At 46.6% G+C, this 21,097-nt stretch overlaps 1 protein-coding gene across 1 annotated transcript; it reads left to right on the top strand.

Moving 5' to 3' along the window:
• The first annotated feature begins 235 nt into the window (after nt 1-235).
• Nucleotides 236-20,487, top strand: SUCLG1 (succinate-CoA ligase GDP/ADP-forming subunit alpha). The gene is made up of 9 exons (XM_056855775.1): nt 236-296; nt 4,857-4,960; nt 7,822-7,938; nt 11,913-12,125; nt 13,090-13,147; nt 17,266-17,349; nt 18,033-18,184; nt 19,599-19,787; nt 20,429-20,487. Exons 1-9 carry the CDS (start codon nt 236-238, stop codon nt 20,453-20,455), a joined length of 1,005 nt encoding a protein of 334 aa, XP_056711753.1. The 3' UTR covers nt 20,456-20,487.
• Nucleotides 20,488-21,097: the final 610 nt, after the last annotated feature.

Here is a 21,097-nt window from a genome sequence, read left to right as displayed (position 1 = left end):
ACCCCGGACTACAGCCCCCATGACCCTTTGCGCCAAGGCGAGCCGCGGGTCCTTCCTCTCAGGGCCGTCCGCGGCGGCGCCTGCCCGCTCCGCCCAAGTCAGAGCCGCCGTCCCCTTCGCGGCGCGCTCCGACGGGGGCGGGCCGCGCCGTTGCGCAGGCGCGCTGCGCGAGGGGGGCGGGGCCTAGGGGCTGCTGGGCCGAGGCCCCGTGTCAGTGGAGCCGGTGCGGGGAGGGATGTCCTGCTGCCGGAGCGGCGCGGGGGGCGCCCGGGGCCTCGGCCGCCTCCTCGTCCTCCGTGAGTGCCAACGCCAACGCCCCCCCGGCGGGGTAGGCCTTGTCCCGTGACCCGGGGCCCGGCCTGCCCTGTCCTTGACGCCGCCCTTCCCCACGGGGGGGGGGAGGGGGAAGGGAAGCCTCCCCTCCCCCACTCTGCTGGGACCCCCCCCACCTTTGGACCCCAGGGCTGGCCCCTGTGCTGCTCTTACTCTCGAGTAGACAAGGGGGTTGGAAAGGTGTCGTTCTGCCCTTTCCCACGGGGGGGAGGGGTAAAGAGAAGCCTCCCCTCCCCCACTCTGCTGCGACCCCCCCCACCTTTGGACCCCAGGGCTGGCTCCTGTGCTGCTCTTACTCCCGAGTAAACAAGGGCAGGCTGGGGTTGCAAAGGTGTTCTGCCCTTTCCCACGAGGGGGAGGGGTAAAGAGAAGCCTCCCCTCCCCGACTTTGCTGGGACCCCCCCTCCTTTTGACCCCAGGGCTGGCCCCTGTGCTGCTCTTACTCCCGAGTAAACAAGGCTGGGGTTGCAAAGGTGCCTGTCTGGCCAGGCTGGTTTGGGAAGACGGGCTTCTCTGGAGGGAGCGTGGGTGGAAATGGAGAGTCCTTTTTTTCCTGACTTTAGAGTAGGCCTATAAAATCCAGGGAGAAGTCTTGAGTCAAGTGTGCAAGGAGGGTGGAGCTTGTAGGTAGCGCTAGGCATGCTGGCATGGGTGGGAGTAGGGAGACCCATTCAATGCCTCTGGGGCTTGCTCATGAGAAAACACGGGTGGGGGGGGGGAAAGGGGCAGCCCAGAGGCCTCTGATTTCAAAGTAGACCCATTCAGCTCACTTGGTTGATGGCCTTTCTCTGGCGCCTCTCCCGAGACCTGCTCCCAAGGGCTGGCGAGTGAAAACAGTACCATAAAATTGGAAGGGAGAGAGATTTGGGGTCTGTTGTTTTATCTTTGGTTTTAAACTGCAATTTAAAAAAAAAACATTCTTGTAAGCTGCCTTGAACCACAAGTAAAGAGTGGGGGGAAATGTTTTAATGGATAAATACATGAAATCCATGACAAAAACTATCCACAGTAAGTAGAAATGGGCCAGAGTCCAGTAGCACCTTAAAGACTAACAACATTTCTTGGCAGGGTTATGAGCTTCCGTGGGCCACAGCTCACTTCTTCAGATACAGCTAGAATGTGAGTCCATCTATCCTTAGGTAGAGAAGAGTGAATAAGACGCACAATGGTAATGTTAAAGTAAAAAGCAAGTAAATGACATTAGAAGGCAAGAGCAAGAGTCCAGTAGCACCTTAAAGACTAACAAAAATCTTTTCTGGCAGGGTGCTACTGGACTCTTGCTCTTTTCTACTACTGCAGTCAGACTAACACGGCTACCCACTGTGACATTAGAAGGCATGATTGGATGAGGTGTGATATGCAGAGGGGTGGGTAGTAGGTGTGGAGAAATCAGCATCGGTAATGAGACAGGAATCCCAGGTCCTTATTAAGTCCCGGAGAATGCATAGTCTTGAGCTGCATGATTAGTTGCAATTCAGCAGTCTCTCTTTCTACTCTCCCTTTGAAATCCCTTTGTAAGAGAACTGCTACTCTTAAATCAGCAACTGAATGTCCTGGAAGGTTAAAATGTCCCCCCACTGGTTCTTTACAAGGTTGATGGATTTCCATTCTGTAGGGCTAAATGTGGTGCCTTCCATGGAGATAGATCACGATGGGCAGCCACGTGAGTCTGTTTGTAGCAGTAGAAAAGAGCAAGAGTCCAGTAGCACCTTAAAGACTTAACGAAATTTCTTGGCAGGGTTATGAGCTTCCGTGAGCCACAGCTCACTTCTTCAGATACAGCTAGAAAGTGAGTCCAACTATCCTTAAGTAGAGACAAATGAATTAGGCACACAATGGCAATGGAAATGTGAAAAGCAAGTAAATGACATTAGCAGGCGTGATTGGATGAGGTGTGATATGCAGAGGGGTAGCAGGCGCAGGGAAACCAGCATTGGTAATGAGGCAGGAATCCCAGATCTCTATTTAGTCCAGAAGAATTCATTGTCTTGAGTTTCATTATTAGTTGTAACTCAGCCGTCTCATTACCAATGCTGAAGAAGTAAGCTCTGGCTCTCGAAAGCTCATAACCCTGCCAATGTTTCTCTCCTTCCCATCCCTTCTAATCCTTTCTGTTTTCACTTGTGTTCGGAACTACTTGAGTTTTCATTGCAAAGCTCTTCAGATGGCGGCTGAAGTCCTATACGGCAACCACAGGGCGTGGGAGCATGTAGCTTTCAGCACAACCCAAGAAAGGCTGTCTGCCGTACGGCAGAGTTTCAGATGGCAGAATGTTCCTGTGTCCTGGTTCCTTCCTTGGCAAGCGAGCTCTCATTGCCCGGAAGGCGACATCTGTTGCTCAGAGCGAGAACTTGTTCGCATTAGCCCCCGTTGGGATCGCTGAGGTTGGACCCTCCCATCTCAGCTGGCCGGATCTGAAACCAGCGCCGTGAGCCAGGGCTGTTGCAAATGTGTGCACGTTACTGGTTTGTAATTAACACTCATTTGCATGGCTTTTGTGACTGATCAACATTGAGCCACAACTGAGGAACAAACTGTCCTTATTCAGTACTAAGCCAGTGCCAAAACCTGATTTAAGGGTATACCAAAACTTTCCCCCAAACTTCGCTCCCTCATGAGAGGGAGGGCATCTTGGCCATCTTCTGGGCATGGAGTAGGGAGTCACTGGGTGTGTGTGTGTGGGGGGGGGTAGTTTGGAATTTCTTGCATTGTGCAGGGGGTTGGACTAGATGGGCCCTGGTTGTCCCTTCGAACTCTATGCTTCTATGATTCTAAGTGCTTAAAGGATTGTGAGGTTGGAATAACAATGACTTCACATTCTTCCCTTCTTTGCCTCTTTGTTCTTTGGTTTTTTTAACACTTCATGGAATTGGAGTACAGGATTATTTTGGCAAACAGAGGTTTTGTTATTGTTGGTTTATGCATTATACAACTGGTATTCTTGTACCCTGCCACGAAGCTGCAGATTAAAAACTTGCATACAAGGAATCTTTTGCCTGTGCTTGATTTCATGCAGCCAGTGTGCTATAAAGAGGTGCCCTAGGAGAACACCCCACCCCCTGTGTGCTGCTGTTTGCCTATGCAGATTCCTGGCTTGAGGCATGCTAATGGTAACTAGTCCCCAGCTTGAGGAAAAACTACTTCTATTAGCTGCGTTCAAGCGTCTGCAAATGGCCTTAAGACTCGTGCTAGTTGCCTTGGAGCAGTCCCTCCGGAGTACAGCATTTAGAATAATAGAACCATAGAGTTGGAAGGACCCAAAGAGGCCATCTAGTCCAACCTCCTGCTCAATGTAGGATCCACCTAGGCATCCCTGGCAAGTGCTTGTCCAGCCTCTGCTTAAAGACTGGTGGTGACTGGGAGCTCATCACCTCCCTAGGTAGCGGATTCCACTGTGAACAAGCTCCTCCTACCTTCTAAGTGGGACAGAAGGGCTCGGGGATCTCCGTTGTTACTTGTATCTGATGAAGGGAGCTTTGGATCTTGAAAGTTTATACTCCAAAAATCTTCGTGGTCTTTAAAGTGCTACTGGACTCTAGTGTATGAGGTATATCCCTCCCCCCCAAAAAAAATCATAAGTTGTGAGAAGTAGAAATATAACATATCCAGAAAATTTGAAGCTGATCTATGTGTGTGTGTTTCTGGGGTTTTTTGTCCCCCCAAACCTCCAGATTGAAATATGTCATTTGCTTGTCAAGCATAAACTTATTTTGATTTACTTCATTTACACCTTGCCTTTCTCCCTGATGGGGGCTCAAAGCGGTAGGCTAAGCTGTGTGCCTGGCCCAAGCTCTCTCAGCGAGTCTCCATGGCAGAGCGGAGATTTGAATCTGGGTTTCCTAGATCCTAGTCTGACACTTTAACCACCATACCAAAGATGGCTGCAAAATTTCAGTCATGTTAGCAAAAGAAAGCAGATCCAGAATATACAAGCACTGGGGTTTGTCCGTTCTTCATATCCCACATTTAGTCCAACTAACACAATTTATTTGCAGCATAACAGCCCTGACAACTATTGATGAACATAGTCTATATTTACATATGTGGAGCAGGATATCTTCCATGGAAAAATATAGCACTGGGAAATCTTCTGCCCCACATTGCTGGTTCTGCGTAAAACCTAGTCTTAAAAAGCATTTCACTCATGCCAAAAGAGAAGACAATTTTAGCAGTTTTCATTCGGTTTTCCCCAAATTTCCGCTTCTTGTGTTGGAAAACCTGTGTGTGTGTGTGTGTGGTGGGGAGACTTTGGCAAAGCTCCGTAACTCTAGTGCAAAGTCTAGTTAAACAGGTAACTGGAGGGGGAAAGTATCTGATGCCCGCTGTAATTGTTTTATACCTTGCACTCGAACTGGTAACACCCTACAACAGCGGCTGCTCATTGTGTGCCGTCACTCGATCTGCAATGTGCACCTGGATGCTCTTAATCCGGCTTCCCTCACGTCCTTGTGAAAACGGGTGCAGCTGTCATGGAAATGCAAAAGGAGGTTATCAATTGTTCTTTCCTGTTTATTTTTTTCTAGTGCAGAAAAATGGAGTGCGGCATTGTTCCTACGGGGCTACACAGAAAAACCTTTACATCACTAAAGACACCAAGGTTATTTGTCAAGGCTTTACCGGCAAACAGGTACGTGTTTGGCTGGCCCGTTGCTTGTGAGTTTCTCGTTCGGCGTGCTGGGTTCTGGGGAACCTTGGAGTTTGTCAGGTAGCCGTAAGAAGAGCACTGCTGGATCAGACCAAAAGGCCCACCAAGTCCTGCATTCTGTTCAGACAGTGGCTGACCGGCTGCCTCTAGGAAGCCCGCAATCAGGATGACTGCAACAGCGCAACCCCCTGCTCAGTGCAAGATCAGCCTAGAGCATCCCTGACAAGGGTTCGTCCAGCTGCTGCTTGAAGACCACCAGAGAGGGGGAGCTCACCGCCTCTCTAGGTAGCTGATTCCACTGTTGAACAACTCTTAACTTTAAAAACTTTTTTCCTAATATCCAGCCGGTACCTCTCCGTCTTCAGTTTAAACCCATTCTTGTGAGTCCTACGCTCTGCTGCCAGCAGGAACGGCTCTTTGCTCTCCTCTAAGTGACAGCCTTTCAAATACTTCAAGAGAGCAATCCATTCCCCCTCAACCTCCTCCAGACTAAACATTCCCAACTCCCTCAGCCTTTCCTTTTAGGGCTTGGTCTCCAGGCCCCTCATCATCTTCGTCACTCTCCTCTGCACCACTCCATTCTGTCCACATCCTTTCTGAAGTGAGGCCTCCAGAACTGCACTCCTGGTGTGGCCTGAACAATGTGCTCCCCAGAAACCGATATAAAAAGGCACATGCCTTTGGTGCTGGAGGGAGTAGGTCGCTGTCATGATTAGTAACCTCTGATAGCCCCATCCTCCCATGAATTTGTCCACTCCCCCTTTAAAACCTTCCAAGTTGGCAGCCTTGTGGCAGTGAGTTCCACAGAGTAATTATGTGCCGTGTGAAGACGTGTTTCCTTTTGTCCTGAATTTCCAGGGTTCCAGTTTCAGTGGATGGTTCTGGGTTCTAGTGTTATGGGAAAGGGGGGAAAGCTGCTCTCTGATCCTTGGTGAGAAGCGTATTACTGGTGGGGCAAGCTTTTTTGAATGATGGCAGCTGACCCTGTTGAAGCTGGAGGGCGAGAGATTCAAAACCGACAAAAGGCAGTGTTTCTTCACACAACGCATGGCTAAACTGTGGAACTCCCTGCCCCAGGATGGGGTGATGGCTGCCAACTTGGAGGGCTTCAAGAGGAGAGTGGGCATGTTCATGGAGGAGAGGGATTAGTCGAAATTGATACTAGTCATGATGCATACCTATTCTCAGAGGAGCATGCCTATTCTATTAGGTGCTTTTGTACATAGGCAGGATAATGCTGCTGCAGTCGTTTTGCTTGTGGGCTTCCTAGAGGCCCCTAGTTGGCCACTGTGTGAACAGACTGCTGGACTTGATGGGCCTTGGTCTGATGCAGCATGGCTGTGCAGATTAAAAAAGAAAAAATTATTTGGCAACAGCTGCCACCACAGGTTGGGTTACTGCAAGTGTAAAACGAGGACGCGGGTGTTTGCTGTTCTGAGCTCCATGGAGGAGCAGCAGGATAAAAGGGTAATAAACGTAGAGGTGTTTGTTTGAGGCGGCATCTTTGATTTAAGCTAAGAAGGTATTTGCACTGGGCAGCATTATCGTTCGTGTTTTAGTATAGCATGGATCTGTTTTCTGATGGTTACCATGTGGACAGCTGCAGCTGCCAGCATTGGCGTGTGGCAGCATTGGCGTGTGGCAGTTCCAAGCTGCCTGGTCAAATGCTTTGGCTCAGCTGACCTGTCCAGTGTTATGTACCTAATAACAATATGCTGGTGTTTCTTAAATGGAGTTGATTAATAAACTAAAGGAAAGTGGATTACCAAACACACTTTCAGTAGTTAACAGTCCTAGTTCAGTAGACTTTTGAGTCTCAGTGCAGGCTAAGGGGAAGCCATCTTTCTGTTTCATGGATGGGCTACATAGCCTGTCTGTAGTACAAATGGCATCTTCCAACTGAACATTTTCGAACATTTTCATTGACTGCTGGTATGCGAGGCTCAGTCAGGTGGTCACTGGAGAATATTTCTAGGCTGTTGATTTGCTAATTAGAGACTTTCATTGTGATTAATACTGCAGAATAGATCATTGACATGTTATGTGTAGCCCAGCCTTTCCGTTCAGAGTAATTATCAACCCGATTTGGGCTGTACCCCTTTAGACTATAAACAGGGGATTCCACCTTTATGTGCTTCTCCCGTTAACAGAAAACAGGACTGCCTTCCCTGCCGGTAATATAGAAGGGCCTTTACCCTGGCCAGATGTGCAGCCTTACCTTCTGCTATGCTAGAGGGGAAATTTAAGAAGACACCCTGGGAGGAGAGATTCTGCCCTTGCAAATCAAGGGACTTAGAAACTGTCGAGCATGCCCTCCTGAACTGCAATTTTTATACATTACCCCGTTCGAAGTTTATTGAGCCCCTCTTATCGAGAATGGGACCCGACAGGGAAGGAGAAAGGATTGAGATGCTCTTACAGGGGGATAATCCTTCAATCACTCTTCAGGTTGCGAAATTTTGCATGGCAGCAATGAAAATCCGATGCCATAGAACAGCCTCTTAGCGCAATTGACAGATGTGTCCCAGCTGTAATTTTCTTTTTAAGTGTTATAAGACTCGGACTGTAATTCTTTGTTTGTAAGAATTTATTAGCCCATGTTTTCTGTTTTATCTTGTTTTATCTGGCTAAGGGCTGTAAATAAATTATCTATCTATCTTCCCTGCTGGTAGAAATACTGCTTCCCAGGGGGCTGAAATTATAGCCTGGCTCTGCTTCTGACGGGCTAGTTACTATGTTCTTGTATTACTCCCATCGATTTCATCGGAAAGGGGCTCGCCCATTCATTTTATTCTTTGCTCACTTTTTTCCCCCCGTGTACGGTTTTTTTGTCTCTCTTGCAGGGTACCTTTCACAGTCAGCAGGCGCTGGAGTATGGCACAAATCTCGTGGGTGGAATTTCACCAGGCAAAGGAGGCAAAACTCATTTGGGGCTTCCCGTTTTTAACTCGGTGAAGGAGGTAATGTTGCATAACATAAGAAATAGAGCACGGGGGTGGGAATTGGACTTTGATTCGAGGTATATATTTTTGCTTGCAGGAGACGCTCCCACCAGCGGGAGAAGGGGAATGATTTTCTACTTCAGAGCCTACTTATGTGCCCCCTTCCTTAATTGAAGCCCCCCCCCCCAGGCCTTGAGGGCAGGATTTCAGGGGGCGTGGGTGGTTGCAGTATCAGTTTATTTATTACAATGGGTAGCCGTGTTAGTCTGTCTAGGGGTGTGCAAAAAAAATCTGGTAAAATTCAGGTTTATTGGGCCCGATTTCTTTCGGGAAACCTGAAATAAGCTGAATTTTCATACCAGTAAATATGGGAATTAGGTTTATTTTTGGGTTTCCCAAAAACATTTGGCCCTGGAGCTGCTTTTTGAGGTAGAGCCCCCAAACTTGCAGGGTAGCTTGCAGGGACTCTCCTTGCAAGAACCCCCAAGTTTGGTCAAGATTGGGCTGGGGTCTGGAAGCGGTCACCCCCTCCCGCCTCCATTGACATGCTTTGGAAGGTAAGAGTCAGTCAGATTCTTTGTTCCTTCGTGAGTCGGCTAATGCTTTTCTATGGAGAGGGGCGACCTCTCCAGAGCCCATAACTCTGGACTCCCTGACCCAGTCTTCACCAAACGTTGGGGTTCGTGCAAGGAGAGTCCCTGAAAACTACCCTGACAATTTGGGACCTCTACCCCCAAAAATGCCCCCACAGGAGCTTTGCAAATAATCCCCATTGGTTTTGATTATGAGAACTTTTCTATCTGCTGACTTCCGTTGGATTGCGTCTTCGTAGCGAAAGGGGGGGGTTTTCAGTTTGGGTTTTACCGTGTAGCAGTAGAAAAAAGCAGCACCTTAAAGACTAACAAAATTTCTGGCAGGGTATGAGCTTTTGTGAGCCACAGCTCACTTCTTCCAGAAAGCTCATAGCCCTGCCAGAAATTTTGTTAGTCTTTGAGGTGCTGCTGGACTCCTACTCTTTTCTACTGCTAGTTTATTTATTATTAGTATTTGTATGCCACCTTTCCACGCTGTCACGGCTCGTGTCGTTAAGGGGTCTACACTCTTAGAATGTATCACCTACTAGGAAGGGAAGTTATCTTATTCAGCGAGACCTCACAGACAGGAGTCAATGATAATTCCTGCTACTGTAGGCTTTCTGTTGAAGTGTGCCAGAAAATTTATAAACAATGGACTTCCTTTAAATAACATTTATTTCACGTAAAATATATATATGCATGTGAATATTTACACACTCTCAAAACATGTCATAAAATACATTATGATATATGCAAGCAGTTTCAAATAATCTTTATAAGCAATTTCTATGTTTCATAATATTTCTCTCTATGAGAGTTTAAACCTTTCAACTTGTATCTCTATTTCATTTAGTATACCACAGTTACAGAATCTTGTAAAAACATGGTTAGTGTATAATCATTACAGAATCCCTATCAAAACATGATTAATATAATGGAAGGGAAGATTTGATTAATAAAAACATCTTAAAATCATTCCAGGTATCATAGCAATATTTCAGGACAAAAGACATGCTTTTATCTTGCCATGTCATCTGTAAATCATCTTAACTTCATGGGAACTGAATTTATGTTCAGGATATTTATATGTTTCAATATGTGTTATCTTTACCCAATGTTGTGTGTAGAGGATAGAATTTCATAAGCTTGTATTTAATCTGTTCTATGTTTATGGACTTCTGATCATTGTTGAGATCAGGAATGCTACATACATGCTGAACGTATGTGTGTATTTTCACAGTCAGCAATGCAGAGCTTATGTGTTATGTATAATTCATTATGTGTAAGCTTAAGGCTATATTAATGTTCTGCGGAGGACTCAGTCATTCTCTGGCTTTGCCAATTTCAGAGAATATGTTTACTTGGTTAAGAGTCTCCATAAATAAGCCTAATAGGTTCAGTATATGTTTTATGTAAGCACTGCTTTATTTGTGCCTTGTGCATTACCACAGAAAACAGAGATCTTCCTTTCTTTTCAGGAATATCTCTGGCCTCTTGCCCTGGGAAAGTTCTGAAGCCCTTCTATTATTTAGAAAAGACTTCTGAACAGATCCAGGGAATTATCTATATAGGATATACAAACTCATGCCTGCCAGCATTTGGAAAGCCAGGACAGGATCAGACAGATCTTCTTTGAGGTTCCATTAATCCTTGCTAGGATCAATTGAGGCTCAATATACCAAATATGGTGAAGATCCAATACACTTAGACTCCCATCTCCAAGGTAGAGTGCTAGGAGTTCTAAGGTCTCCATCTTTGTCATGGAGCAGCCTGCCAGCATTTCACTTCAGATTCTAGCCTTTATGAGAACTAGAATTGCTGAACGGAATTCCCTTTCAAAAGGGATTTCTAGCTTTAGGCAAGAAGACTGTAAATCTGTTCCATAGTATGCAAGAGATGGTAAGAGAGTGAGGCCTGGCAACCAGAGTTGTCTTCCTTCAATCTTCTTAGGTTTTACATCTTTCAGGATGGAGAGAGCAAGGCCAGACAGCTAAAGCTGTCCTCCAGTTACTCTCTGGCAGTTTGGTTCTGGCTTTTATTCTCTCAGACCAGCTGTCATCTGACCTGAGAGACTAGAAGCTTCTGCCCTGGGTTGCCACTCTAGTACCTATATCCCTACAATTGGCCACACATGGTGGTGTGCCATTGTCACTTGGTCTGTGAAGAAAGCATTGCCATGTTCTTGGCATTAAATCATAAAGTTCACAAGTGCAAGGTTGCCATCTGTTATACTGTTTGAAGGATAGCATTATTCCCGCCTCACACGGCAGCTATCAGAGGGGCTAAACTCCCAGGCAGAAATGACCTTCTTGTTAGTGTCAAGAAGAGGCGAAGCACCTTGGATAAGTGATGCTGATATTTTTCCAGACACAACCATCAAGCGGGCAACATTGCATATCATAACCTTGTACTCTTGTAGCTTATTTATCTCAGAATACTGAGAATAGTCTTAGCCAGCACCTCAATAACATCATGACCTTTACTCTACTTTATTTACAATATCAACAATTCTGTTCAGAGATTAAGTCTCTATAAACTTTTTTGTTAACCTTTACTTTTACGCTTTACTCATGAGATTCATAGGGAAACCACAGGTACAGGCTCCCTATCACTCAGGCCTGCTACAATGCGACCTCGGGTCCCCGCCGGGAGAGTGTGGCACGTTCCCTTCTACCAGTGCTGCTGCAATCTGTTATTTATTAGTATTACAAAATAATATATGATAAAATAATTTATTATTATATAAATATTATCTTCTTTTTCATCTTTTTCTTCCTTTTCCTCCTTCAGAATCCTATGGATCTAGATATTTGACACACACACCCCAAAAAAATCCAAGCAATAAAAAGGGAATTCCGGGTTCAGGTGACACACCGTGTGGGACGTTGAACATTTCCATAGATTTTTTTAAATTATTTTTGAATTTTTATATAATAGGATACAGAAAGAAGAAAGTGGGAAGGGAAAATTTAAAAATGAATATATATATATATATATATATATATATATATATATATATATATATATATATATATATATATATATATATATATATTCTTTTTTTGATTTTCCCTTCCCACTTTCTTCTTTCTGTATCCTATTATATAAATATTCATATATATATACATGAATGGATAAATGTATGTATCCGAGCTTTTAGATCATTTACAATCTTATCAATTGGTCGGTTATTCTAAACAATTGAAACATCTGAACAGTTCTCTGAGTTTCTCTGTATAATATCTAATCTAACAATATTAGTGGTTATGCTCTAAGAAGGAGTTGTAACATGTGAATAATAATCATAGGGGTTGCCATTTTATGTTAAATTCATCCATTAAATTCCTTCTAATCAAATGTGTTAGTTCCACAGAGTTCTTTTTGTTTTATTTCCTGTTTCGTACCACTGTGCCCCAGGCAAAAGAACGGACGGGCGCGACCGCCTCCGCGATATACGTGCCGCCTCCGTTCGCTGCTGCCGCCATCACCGAAGCCATCGACGCGGAAATCCCCCTGGTGGTATGCATCACGGAAGGTATCCCCCAGCAGGACATGGTTCGAGTCAAGCACCGGTTGCTTCGCCAGAACAAGACGCGGCTCGTCGGCCCGAACTGTCCGGGAGTCATCAACGTAAGGGTTCGGCTCACATTAAAGCGAGTTGGGGTCACCAGTGAAGTTTAGTTTTTCTTTAGAAAATGGAAGCTTGTAGGATCTTGCTAAAAATATCCTGGTCATTGGGGGTCCTAGTTTGTCTTCTGCTCCAGTATTTCCTTCTTTTATAGTTGGTATAATATGTTCGGTTGGGATTTGACCAATGTCAGCCAGCGTGGTGTAGTGGTTAAGAGCGGTGGACTCTAATCTGTAGAACCAGGTTTGATTCCCCACTCCTCCACATGAGCATCAGACTCTAATCTGGAGAACAGGGTTGAATCCCTGCTCCTCCGCATGAACCCTGCTTGGCGACCTTGGGCCAGTCATGGTTCTCTCCGAACTCTTTCAGCCCCACCTACCTCACAAGATGTCTGTAATGGGAGGGGAAGGGAAGGCAATTGTAAGCCGCTTTGAGACTTCTTAAAGGTAGAGAAAAAGCAGGGTATAAAAAACAACTCTTCGAAACGGATGCTCAAATCCGTTCATTCAATGTTGCTGTTTCACGCTGCATAGGAAAGGTCTCTCCAAGTCCTCTTAATTTTGTAAGGAGAATCAAATGATCTTACAATCTCCTTCCCTTCCTCTCCCCACAAGCAACACTTTGTGAGGTAGGTGGGGCTGAGAGAGTTCGGAGACAACTGTTACTAATTCAAGGTCACCCAGCTGGCTTCATGTGTAGGAGTGGGGAAACCAACCTGGTTCCCCAGATTAGAGTCCATGTGCTCTTAACCGCTACACCACGCTGGCTCTGCAAAGCAGTATTTTGCAGTGGGTATGCAGAGGTTTTTGGGCAGGGGAGTCACTGTGGGTGAAAGGATTTGATGTGTATTGGAAGATTAACACGAAGGGCTTTCAAACAATTCTGTGATTCCTGATAATATCAAGGGAAATCTGGTCATATTTGTGTTTTGGTTTGTTTGTTTGTTTGTTTGTTTATTTTCAGCCTGGAGAATGTAAAATCGGCATCATGCCTGGCCACATTCACAAGAAAGGCAGAATTGGTAAGATCTTGTTGATGGTTGTGACGTATTTTGAAAGTCATGTTTATCCCGTCATAATCGTAGGGTATGTTTGGCAGACTCAGAGTCCGCACCTTCAAAGGGGTGGCCCCTCACAGTTGCAACTTGAGGCAATAGACTGGGACACATCCATCCTAGAATCATAGAGTTGGAAGGGGCCATAGAGGCCATCTAGCCCAGGGGTCTCAAAACTGCGGCTCCAGAGCCGCATGCGGCTCTTTGGCCCGTTGAGTGCGGCTCTCCGAACTTGGTTTGGAGCTCCTGATCTTGCGCCCGCTCGCTCCGGCAGCCGGGCTGCGGAGCCGGCGTGCCTGAGAGAGAGAGAGAGAGAGAACGGGCAAGCGGGCGTGCTGCCTTTCCCCCCCCCCCACCATGGAGAATGGCCGGGTCCCCCTTTCCCTTGCCCTCAATGGTTGGGAGGCTAAAGCCTCCCCTCCCCTCTAGCCGCTCAATTGCTGGGCGGGCGGCTCGTTGGTTCCTGCCCCCCCCCCTGCCTATCAGCTGTTGGGCAGGGCGGGCTTCCTTTGGTAGACCTGGCCTCCGGCTGAGTCCCATTGGGAGGCCATGTCTACCCACTGGCTTTCTTGGCGGTAGACCTGGACTCCGAGGAGGGGAAAAAGTCCCCCTTCAGAGGCCAGGTCTACCAATTGGCTTCTATGGGCCTCCGGAGGCCAGGTCTACTGCCAAGAAAGCCAATGGGTAGACCTGGCCTCCCAATGGGACTCAGCCGGAGGCCAGGTCTGCCAATAGGCTTTTATGGCGGTAGGCCAGGCCTCCAGACGAGGACTCCGGACGGGGAGGGGGAAATGGCAGGGACTTACAATTTAATTTTTATCAATAAATAAGATCACAAGTATGATATCAAGTTTTATTCAGTGTACCTATAGTTTAATTAAGACTTAAAACTTTAATTAAAGTTTATTAAGTTAATAAACAGTGAACCTACCTATATAGTTTAAGTTTAAGAAATTTGGCTCTCAAAAGAAATCTCATTCGTTGTACTGTTGATATTTGGCTCTTTAGACTAATGAGTTTGCCGACCCCTGATCTAGCCCAACCCCCTGCTCAGTGCAGGATCAGCCTAGAGCATCCCTGACAAGGGTTCATCCAGCCTCTGCTTGAAGACTACCAGAGAGGGAGAACTCACCACCTCCCTGGATAGCTGATTCCACTGTCGAACACACCTTACTGTAAAAATTGTTTTTCCGAATATCCAGCCGGTACCTCTCTGCCTGCAATGTAAACCCATTATTGCGAGTCCTATCCTCTGCTGCCAACAGGAACAGCTCCCTGCCCTCCTTGAAGTGACGGCCCTTTAAATACTTACTCCCTCAGCCTTTCCTCGCAGGGCTTGGTCTCCAGGCCCCTGATCATCCTCGTCGCTCTCCTCTGCACCCGCTCCATTCTGTCCCCATCCTTTTTCAATTGAGGCCTCCAGAACTGCACACAATACTCCAGGTGCGGCCTGACCAATGCAGTGTACAGCAGAACTATGACATCTTGCAATTTAGATGTTATGCCTCTGTTGATGCACCCCAATATCGCATTAGCCCTTTTTTGTCGCTGCATCACACTGCCTTCTCATATTTAACTTACAGTACACCCGTACTGCAATATCCTGTTCACATACACTGCTGCCCAGAAGTGTATCCCCCATCCAGTATGTGTGCTTCTCATTTTTGTTACCCAGATGTAGAACTTGGCACTATTCTGTGTAGTCATGCATGGTGTTGCTATAACAGTCTGCTGCTGCATGTATCGGCTTCTGCCAGTAGCTGGATTTAGGGGCAAGTACTGCAGCCAATAAAAAATAAAATTATTATACAAGAAATGGCTGTATTTCACCCTTCACTGCAGTCACAAGAACTCACAAAGCTGCCTTCTACTGAATCAGACCCATGGTCCATCGAGGTCAGTATAGTGACTCAGACTGGCAGCAGCTCTCCAGGGTCTCAGGTAGAGGTCTTTCACATCACCTACTTCCTGGTCCTTTTAACTGGAGATGCCGGGGATTGAACATGGGATCTTTTGCATGTGAAGCAGAGGCTCTACCACTGAGCCACAGCCCATCCCCAGAAATTACACATACACAGGAAGCCACTGTATATTGAATGAGACCCATCTTAGTGTAGTGTTTAAGAGCGGTGGTTTGGAGCGGAGAAGTCTAATCTGGAGAACCGGGTTTGATTCCCCTCTAAGGCTAACCTGGTGAACTGGATTTGTTTCCCCACTCCTACACACAAAGCTAGCTGGGTGACCTTGGGCAAGTTACAACTCTGTTAGAGCTCTCTCAGCCTCACCTACCTCTCAGGGTGTCTGTTGTGCAGAGGGGAAGGGAAGGTGATTATAAGCCAGTTTGAGTGGAAGAGAAAGTCGGCATATAAAACCCAACTCCTCTTCTTTTTCTTCTTCTTGGTCCATCAAGGTCAGTATTGTATACTCATACTGGCAGCGGCTCTCCAGGGTCTCAAACAGGGGTCTTTCACATCACCTACTTGCCTGGTCCCTTTAACTGGAGATGCCGGGGATTGAACCCGGGACCTTCTGCGTGTAAAACTACCACTGAGCCACAGCCCATTCCCTCCTCTGGTGTTCTCATGCTTCAGCAGATGCCTTGGTTGAACAAGAGATTTCTGAGTCAGCCCCAATTAAATCCTGCCGTTCAAACATCTGATGAAGGATGGAAGCCTCCAGCTTCAGCGTGTAGGAGAAATGACAAACGCCAGCTGGCTTGAAAGGAGAATTTATCCCCAGCACAGCTTGCCTCCTTCTTTACTGCTAATCTCCTTATTGAATTCTGGGTTTTTTGAGGGGTCGTGCATTATGCTTGTTCAGCTTATATCAAAGGCACAAATGCATGCAACCATAATCGCCTCGTGTCTCTGTGCCCGGGAGAGCTCTTGAAGACTAGCCTGAAATTCACATGTATTCTTTGGAGTTGTCCTGTCCCAAATTGGTTTCAGTCCCTCTGATGATTGAAATCATAGGGGTGGGAAAGGAAACAGTCCTGCTTGAATTTTCGATGCACTCATTTCACTTGGGTGAAGACATTTGGGGACGGGCCTGTGGCTCAGTGGTAAGAGCCTCTGCTTGGCATGCAGAAGGACCCAGGTTCAATCCCTGGCATCTGTGCTTAAAAGGATCAGGGCGTAGGTGATGTGAAGGACCTCGACCTGAGAGCCTCTGCCAGTAAGACCAGATTAACCTTGATGGACCAGTGTTAACATAAGAAAGGCCATGCTGGATCAGACCAACGTCCATCAAGTCCAGCAGTCTGTTCACACAGTGGCCAACCAGGTGCCTCTAGGAAGCCCACAAGCAAGACGACTGCAGCAGCATTTCCCTGCCTGTGTTCCACAGCACCTGATATAATAGGCATGCTCCTCTGATCCTGTATAGGCATGCATCATGAATAGTATCCATTTGGACTAGTAGCCATGGCTAGCCCCATCCTCCATAAGATCTGCTTAAAAGGATCAGGGAGTAGGTAACATGAAGGACCTCGAGCTGAGAGCCACTGCCTGTCAGAAGAGACCAGATTAACCTTGATGGATCAATGCTCTCACTTGGGTTAAGGCAGCTTCATCTGTTCACAGGAACAGGTTCTCTGCCGCACTGTTTGCTTTCAAATCAATGGGCTACAGCCGACAGGAAATAATTATTGGCCACTTTCTTGGTCCCCTGGTACAGGTTGGATTGACTTGAGTTACTTGGAAGGCTTTTAAGAGGAAAGTGAACATGTTCATGGAGGGCTATCCATGGCTACTAGTCAAAATGGATGGTAATCATGATGCATACCTATTCTCTCCAGGATCAAAGGAGCATGCCTATTATGTGGGGTGCTGTGGAACACAGGCCGGATAATGCTGCAGCATTCATCTTATTTCTGGGCTTCCTGGAGGCACCTGGTTGGCCACTGTGTGAACAGACTGCTGGACTCTATGGACCTTGGTCTGACCCAGCAGGGCTTTTCTTATGTTCTTATGTACTGTTTGGAGAGTGTTCAATTTCTTGTTTCTAGCCCTTGGGGTGTACAGACTAAGATGCTAAGGCTAGCTTGCTGCTTATATTTATTTCAAAATTATCTCCCCCCGCTTCAGGTATCGTCTCGAGATCTGGCACTCTGACGTATGAAGCTGTTCATCAGACAACTCAAGTAGGACTGGGGCAATCCTTTTGTGTTGGTGGGTCTCTTTTATTTTATCATCACTATATCTAATGGCATACTATCCACTGTGGATAGTGGCATCTGCACAATGGGGCTGCCCACAGAGGAGGCAAATGCTTTTATATACTTCAAGTACTCCCCGGGTTTGTAGAAAACTATGGCTGTTGAGGCACACCTTAAATGTGGTGAGGGGGTTTGTGTGTGTCAGGGAAACTGAGAGCAGTGGGGCTGGAGAAGAGTTTTACGGATGCCGTGGACCGCCAAAAAGACAAATCAGTGGGTTAGAGCTGAGGATGACTTGAAAAGACCAGTGGGTTTGTTCTTGTTTGTGGGCTTCCTAGAGGCCCCTGGTTGGCCACTGTGTGAACAGACTGCTGGACTTGATGGACCTTGGTCTGATCCAGCAGGGCCTTTCTTATGTTCTTATGGGTTTCAGTGGCTCATTAGTCATTAAAGCGTCTGTCTTTTATATCTTGTTAACAAGTTATAAAGTAATTGTCTTGAATATCCCCCTCTCCCAAAACTTGGTAAATTCAGTCTTGTTGAATAAACAAACTACCCCAAAGTTATGTGACAGCTGCCGCTGTTGTTACTAATTACGCGGCTGTGGTCGCCTTTAACCAAAAAGCACTCGACTCAAGATGGACTGCTGGAAGCGGCACGTGGCTTGTCTTCATGGCTGTCTTTGAACCCCTTCAGGAATCGGAGGAGACCCATTCAACGGGACAAACTTTATTGACTGTCTGGAGGTCTACCTGAAGGACCCAAATACCGACGGGATCATTCTGATCGGTGAGATAGGCGGAAATGCCGAAGAAGACGCTGCTGAATTCCTTAAGAAAAACAACTCTGTAAGCAAAACTCTTTTTGAAAGAATATTTCCTGGAAATGCTTCATTCTTGAGAAGACAGAGGATAAGCTCTTTAAAAATTACCTAGGTGGCTTCCACGGGGGTGGGGGTGGGGGAAGGCAAGATTTTGTGGTTGGCTGCAGGTAAAGTGTGGCAGCAGCAGGGCTTCCACATGGCAGGTCTCCCCGCGGGTTCCCTGCCCCAGTCTCCCAGAAATGGCCACCCTCCCTTCCCTGGGCCACCGGAACTTCTGCAATTGTTTTTAAAAACTCAGCACTAGAATATAGTTATATTGATATACTATTGTAGCTAAAGTGTATCAGGTTCTCTGGATTCCCTTTTCATGTTTTTTAAAAATAAGTCTTTATCCTTTTCCCTCGCAAATATATGACTGGCCCGAAAAAGTTGGCAGCCATCACCACATCCCGGGGCAGGGAGTTCCACAATTTAACTGTGCATTGTGTAAAGAATCATAGAGTTGGAAGGGACCACCAGGTTCATCTAATCCAACCCCCTGCACAATGCAGGAAATTCACAACTACCTTCCCCCCCACACCCCCAGTGACCACTACTCCATGCCCAGAAGATGGCCAAAGTGCCCTCCCTCTCATGATCTGCTTAAGGGAATAGAATCAGCATTGCTGACAGATGGCCATCTAACCTCTTCTTAAAAACATCCAGGGAAGCAGAGCTCGCCACCTCCCAAGGAAACCTGTTCCCCTGAGGAACCGCTCTGTTAGAAAATTCTTCCTAATGTCTAGACGGAATCTCTTTTGATTTAATTTCAACCTGTTGGTTCTGGTCCGACCTGGGGCAAGAGAAAACAACTGTTCATGGAGGAGAGGGCTATCCATGGCTACTAATAAAAAGACATGAGCAAGGCATCTGCCCTCCCTCTTATCATGGTATGTCTGCCCTCGGGTTCCCTGCCCCAGTCTCCCAGAAACTGCCACCCTCCCTTCCCTGGGCCCCCGGAGCTTCTGCAATTGTTTTTAAAAACTCAGCACTAGAATATGGTTGTATTGATACACTATTGTAACTAAAGTGTATCAGGTGCTCTGAATTCCCCTTTCATTTTTTAAAAATAAGTCTTTATCCTTTTCCCTTGCAAATGTATGACTGACCCAAAAAAGTTGGCAGCCATCACCACATCCTGGGGCAGGGAGTTCCACAATTTAACCATGCGTTGTGTGAAGAAATACTTCCTTTTGTCTGTTTTGAATCTCTCACCCTCCAGCTTCAGCAGATGACCCTGCATCCTGGTATTATGAGAGGGGGAGAAGAGCTTCTTTAGCATCACTTCAGTATCTGCTTTCTTGAACTTAGCTGTCTGCTTCTTGGCTGGCTGGGCTCTCTTGGGCTACTTTCGCCTCTTCCTTTTTTAAAATCACGTACCACATTGTATTTCCTCAAAGGGCCCAGATGCCAAGCCAGTCGTCTCCTTCATTGCCGGGATCACGGCGCCCCCCGGCAGGAGGATGGGTCACGCCGGGGCCATTATCGCCGGCGGGAAAGGGGGCGCGAAAGAGAAAATCGCCGCCCTGCAGAATGCCGGGGTCGTCGTCAGCATGTCTCCCGCTCAGCTCGGCTCCACGATGTACAAGGTTAGCCAAGCAGCTCTTGCAAGCCTGTGACTATTATGCTGTTTGGAAATGAATGGCCAGAGTGAGGCGCAGCTTGTTTGGGAGCAAGACTACAGGCCACGGCACAGAGAGTTGAAGACATTGAGCGTGAAGCAGACCTTTCCAGAGTCCCAAATTTTAAATGCCAGCCGAGCATAAAATACATGGTTGCTCTGGCAACCTGTCTAACCAAAATAGAATCTAACAACAGTAGAGGAGCATTTACTCTGGCAAGATGCATGGCACTTCCCTCTGCTGTGTTGGAAGGGAGATTTTAAAAGATTCCATACTCAGAAAGATTATGTTCATGCTCGATGGGGGAGGTGGAAACAACAGCATATTATTCTGAGATGTCCACATCACAAGGAGGCCAGATTAAAATATCTTCAGCCTGTGCTTGATGGCTTTCTGGGCGAATCAGATGAAATTAAATTGGAAAACTTACTGTCTGATAAAAATCCCTGGGCATCCAGACAAGCTGTTAAATTTTGCCTCGGGATATGTAAGACTTGGGAAATGGTTGTAAAGCTGTAGACTCTCATTTTTCTGTTGTATTGAATCATTGTTTTAAATCTGCCCGCTCGCCACAGCTCTCACAAGACCTTTCCTTTTTCGTCCCCAAGGAGTTCGAGAAGAGGAAAATGCTGTAAGGCGAGGATCTGTCGGGATGTGCCGTCACCGAGATGCCAGCGCCGCCCGCCGCCTCCTGCCTCTCTCCGTCCTTGCCACACGCTGATTTTTCTTTGCCTGGATACGTCTGTCGTCAGTTTTCCGAATTTGGCTTTAAAGCCACGAGGTTTATTTTGGTGGCTCCTTTGTTCAGACGCGATTCTACATCATAGAAAAATGAATAAATCTACCACTAAACTTGATTTGTTTGAAACCCTGGTGCTTGTGGCTCACTCTTTTATTTCAGTAGCGTTCAAAGGCTACTAAAAGCCTGTGGCTAAACTAGCTGGAAAGATTCTTTGTGCATATACTTTAAACCGGCGTTTCTCAACCAGGGTTCTCCGGAACCCTAGGGTTCCGCGAGAAATCGCTAGGGATTCCGCAAGATATAGTGATGGATGGCTAATCATATGTAAATCATATGCAGGGGTTCCCTGAGACATGAATATTATTTCAGGGGTTCCGCAAGGGTAAAAAGGTTGAGAAACGCTGCTTTAAACTGTCATTGCTTTTTCCTATTTTTTTTTAAAAAAAATATTTCTTGATGGGCAATTTTGTGACATTACAGGGAAGTTTTTATCACCCACAAGCTACATGTTGGTTCTTTGCATCTGGCGATGCTT

This window comes from Euleptes europaea, chromosome 9, assembly GCF_029931775.1.
Source record: "Euleptes europaea isolate rEulEur1 chromosome 9, rEulEur1.hap1, whole genome shotgun sequence".
Taxonomy (NCBI): domain Eukaryota; kingdom Metazoa; phylum Chordata; class Lepidosauria; order Squamata; family Sphaerodactylidae; genus Euleptes; species Euleptes europaea.
This window is presented reverse-complemented; position numbering and strand designations above follow the sequence as displayed.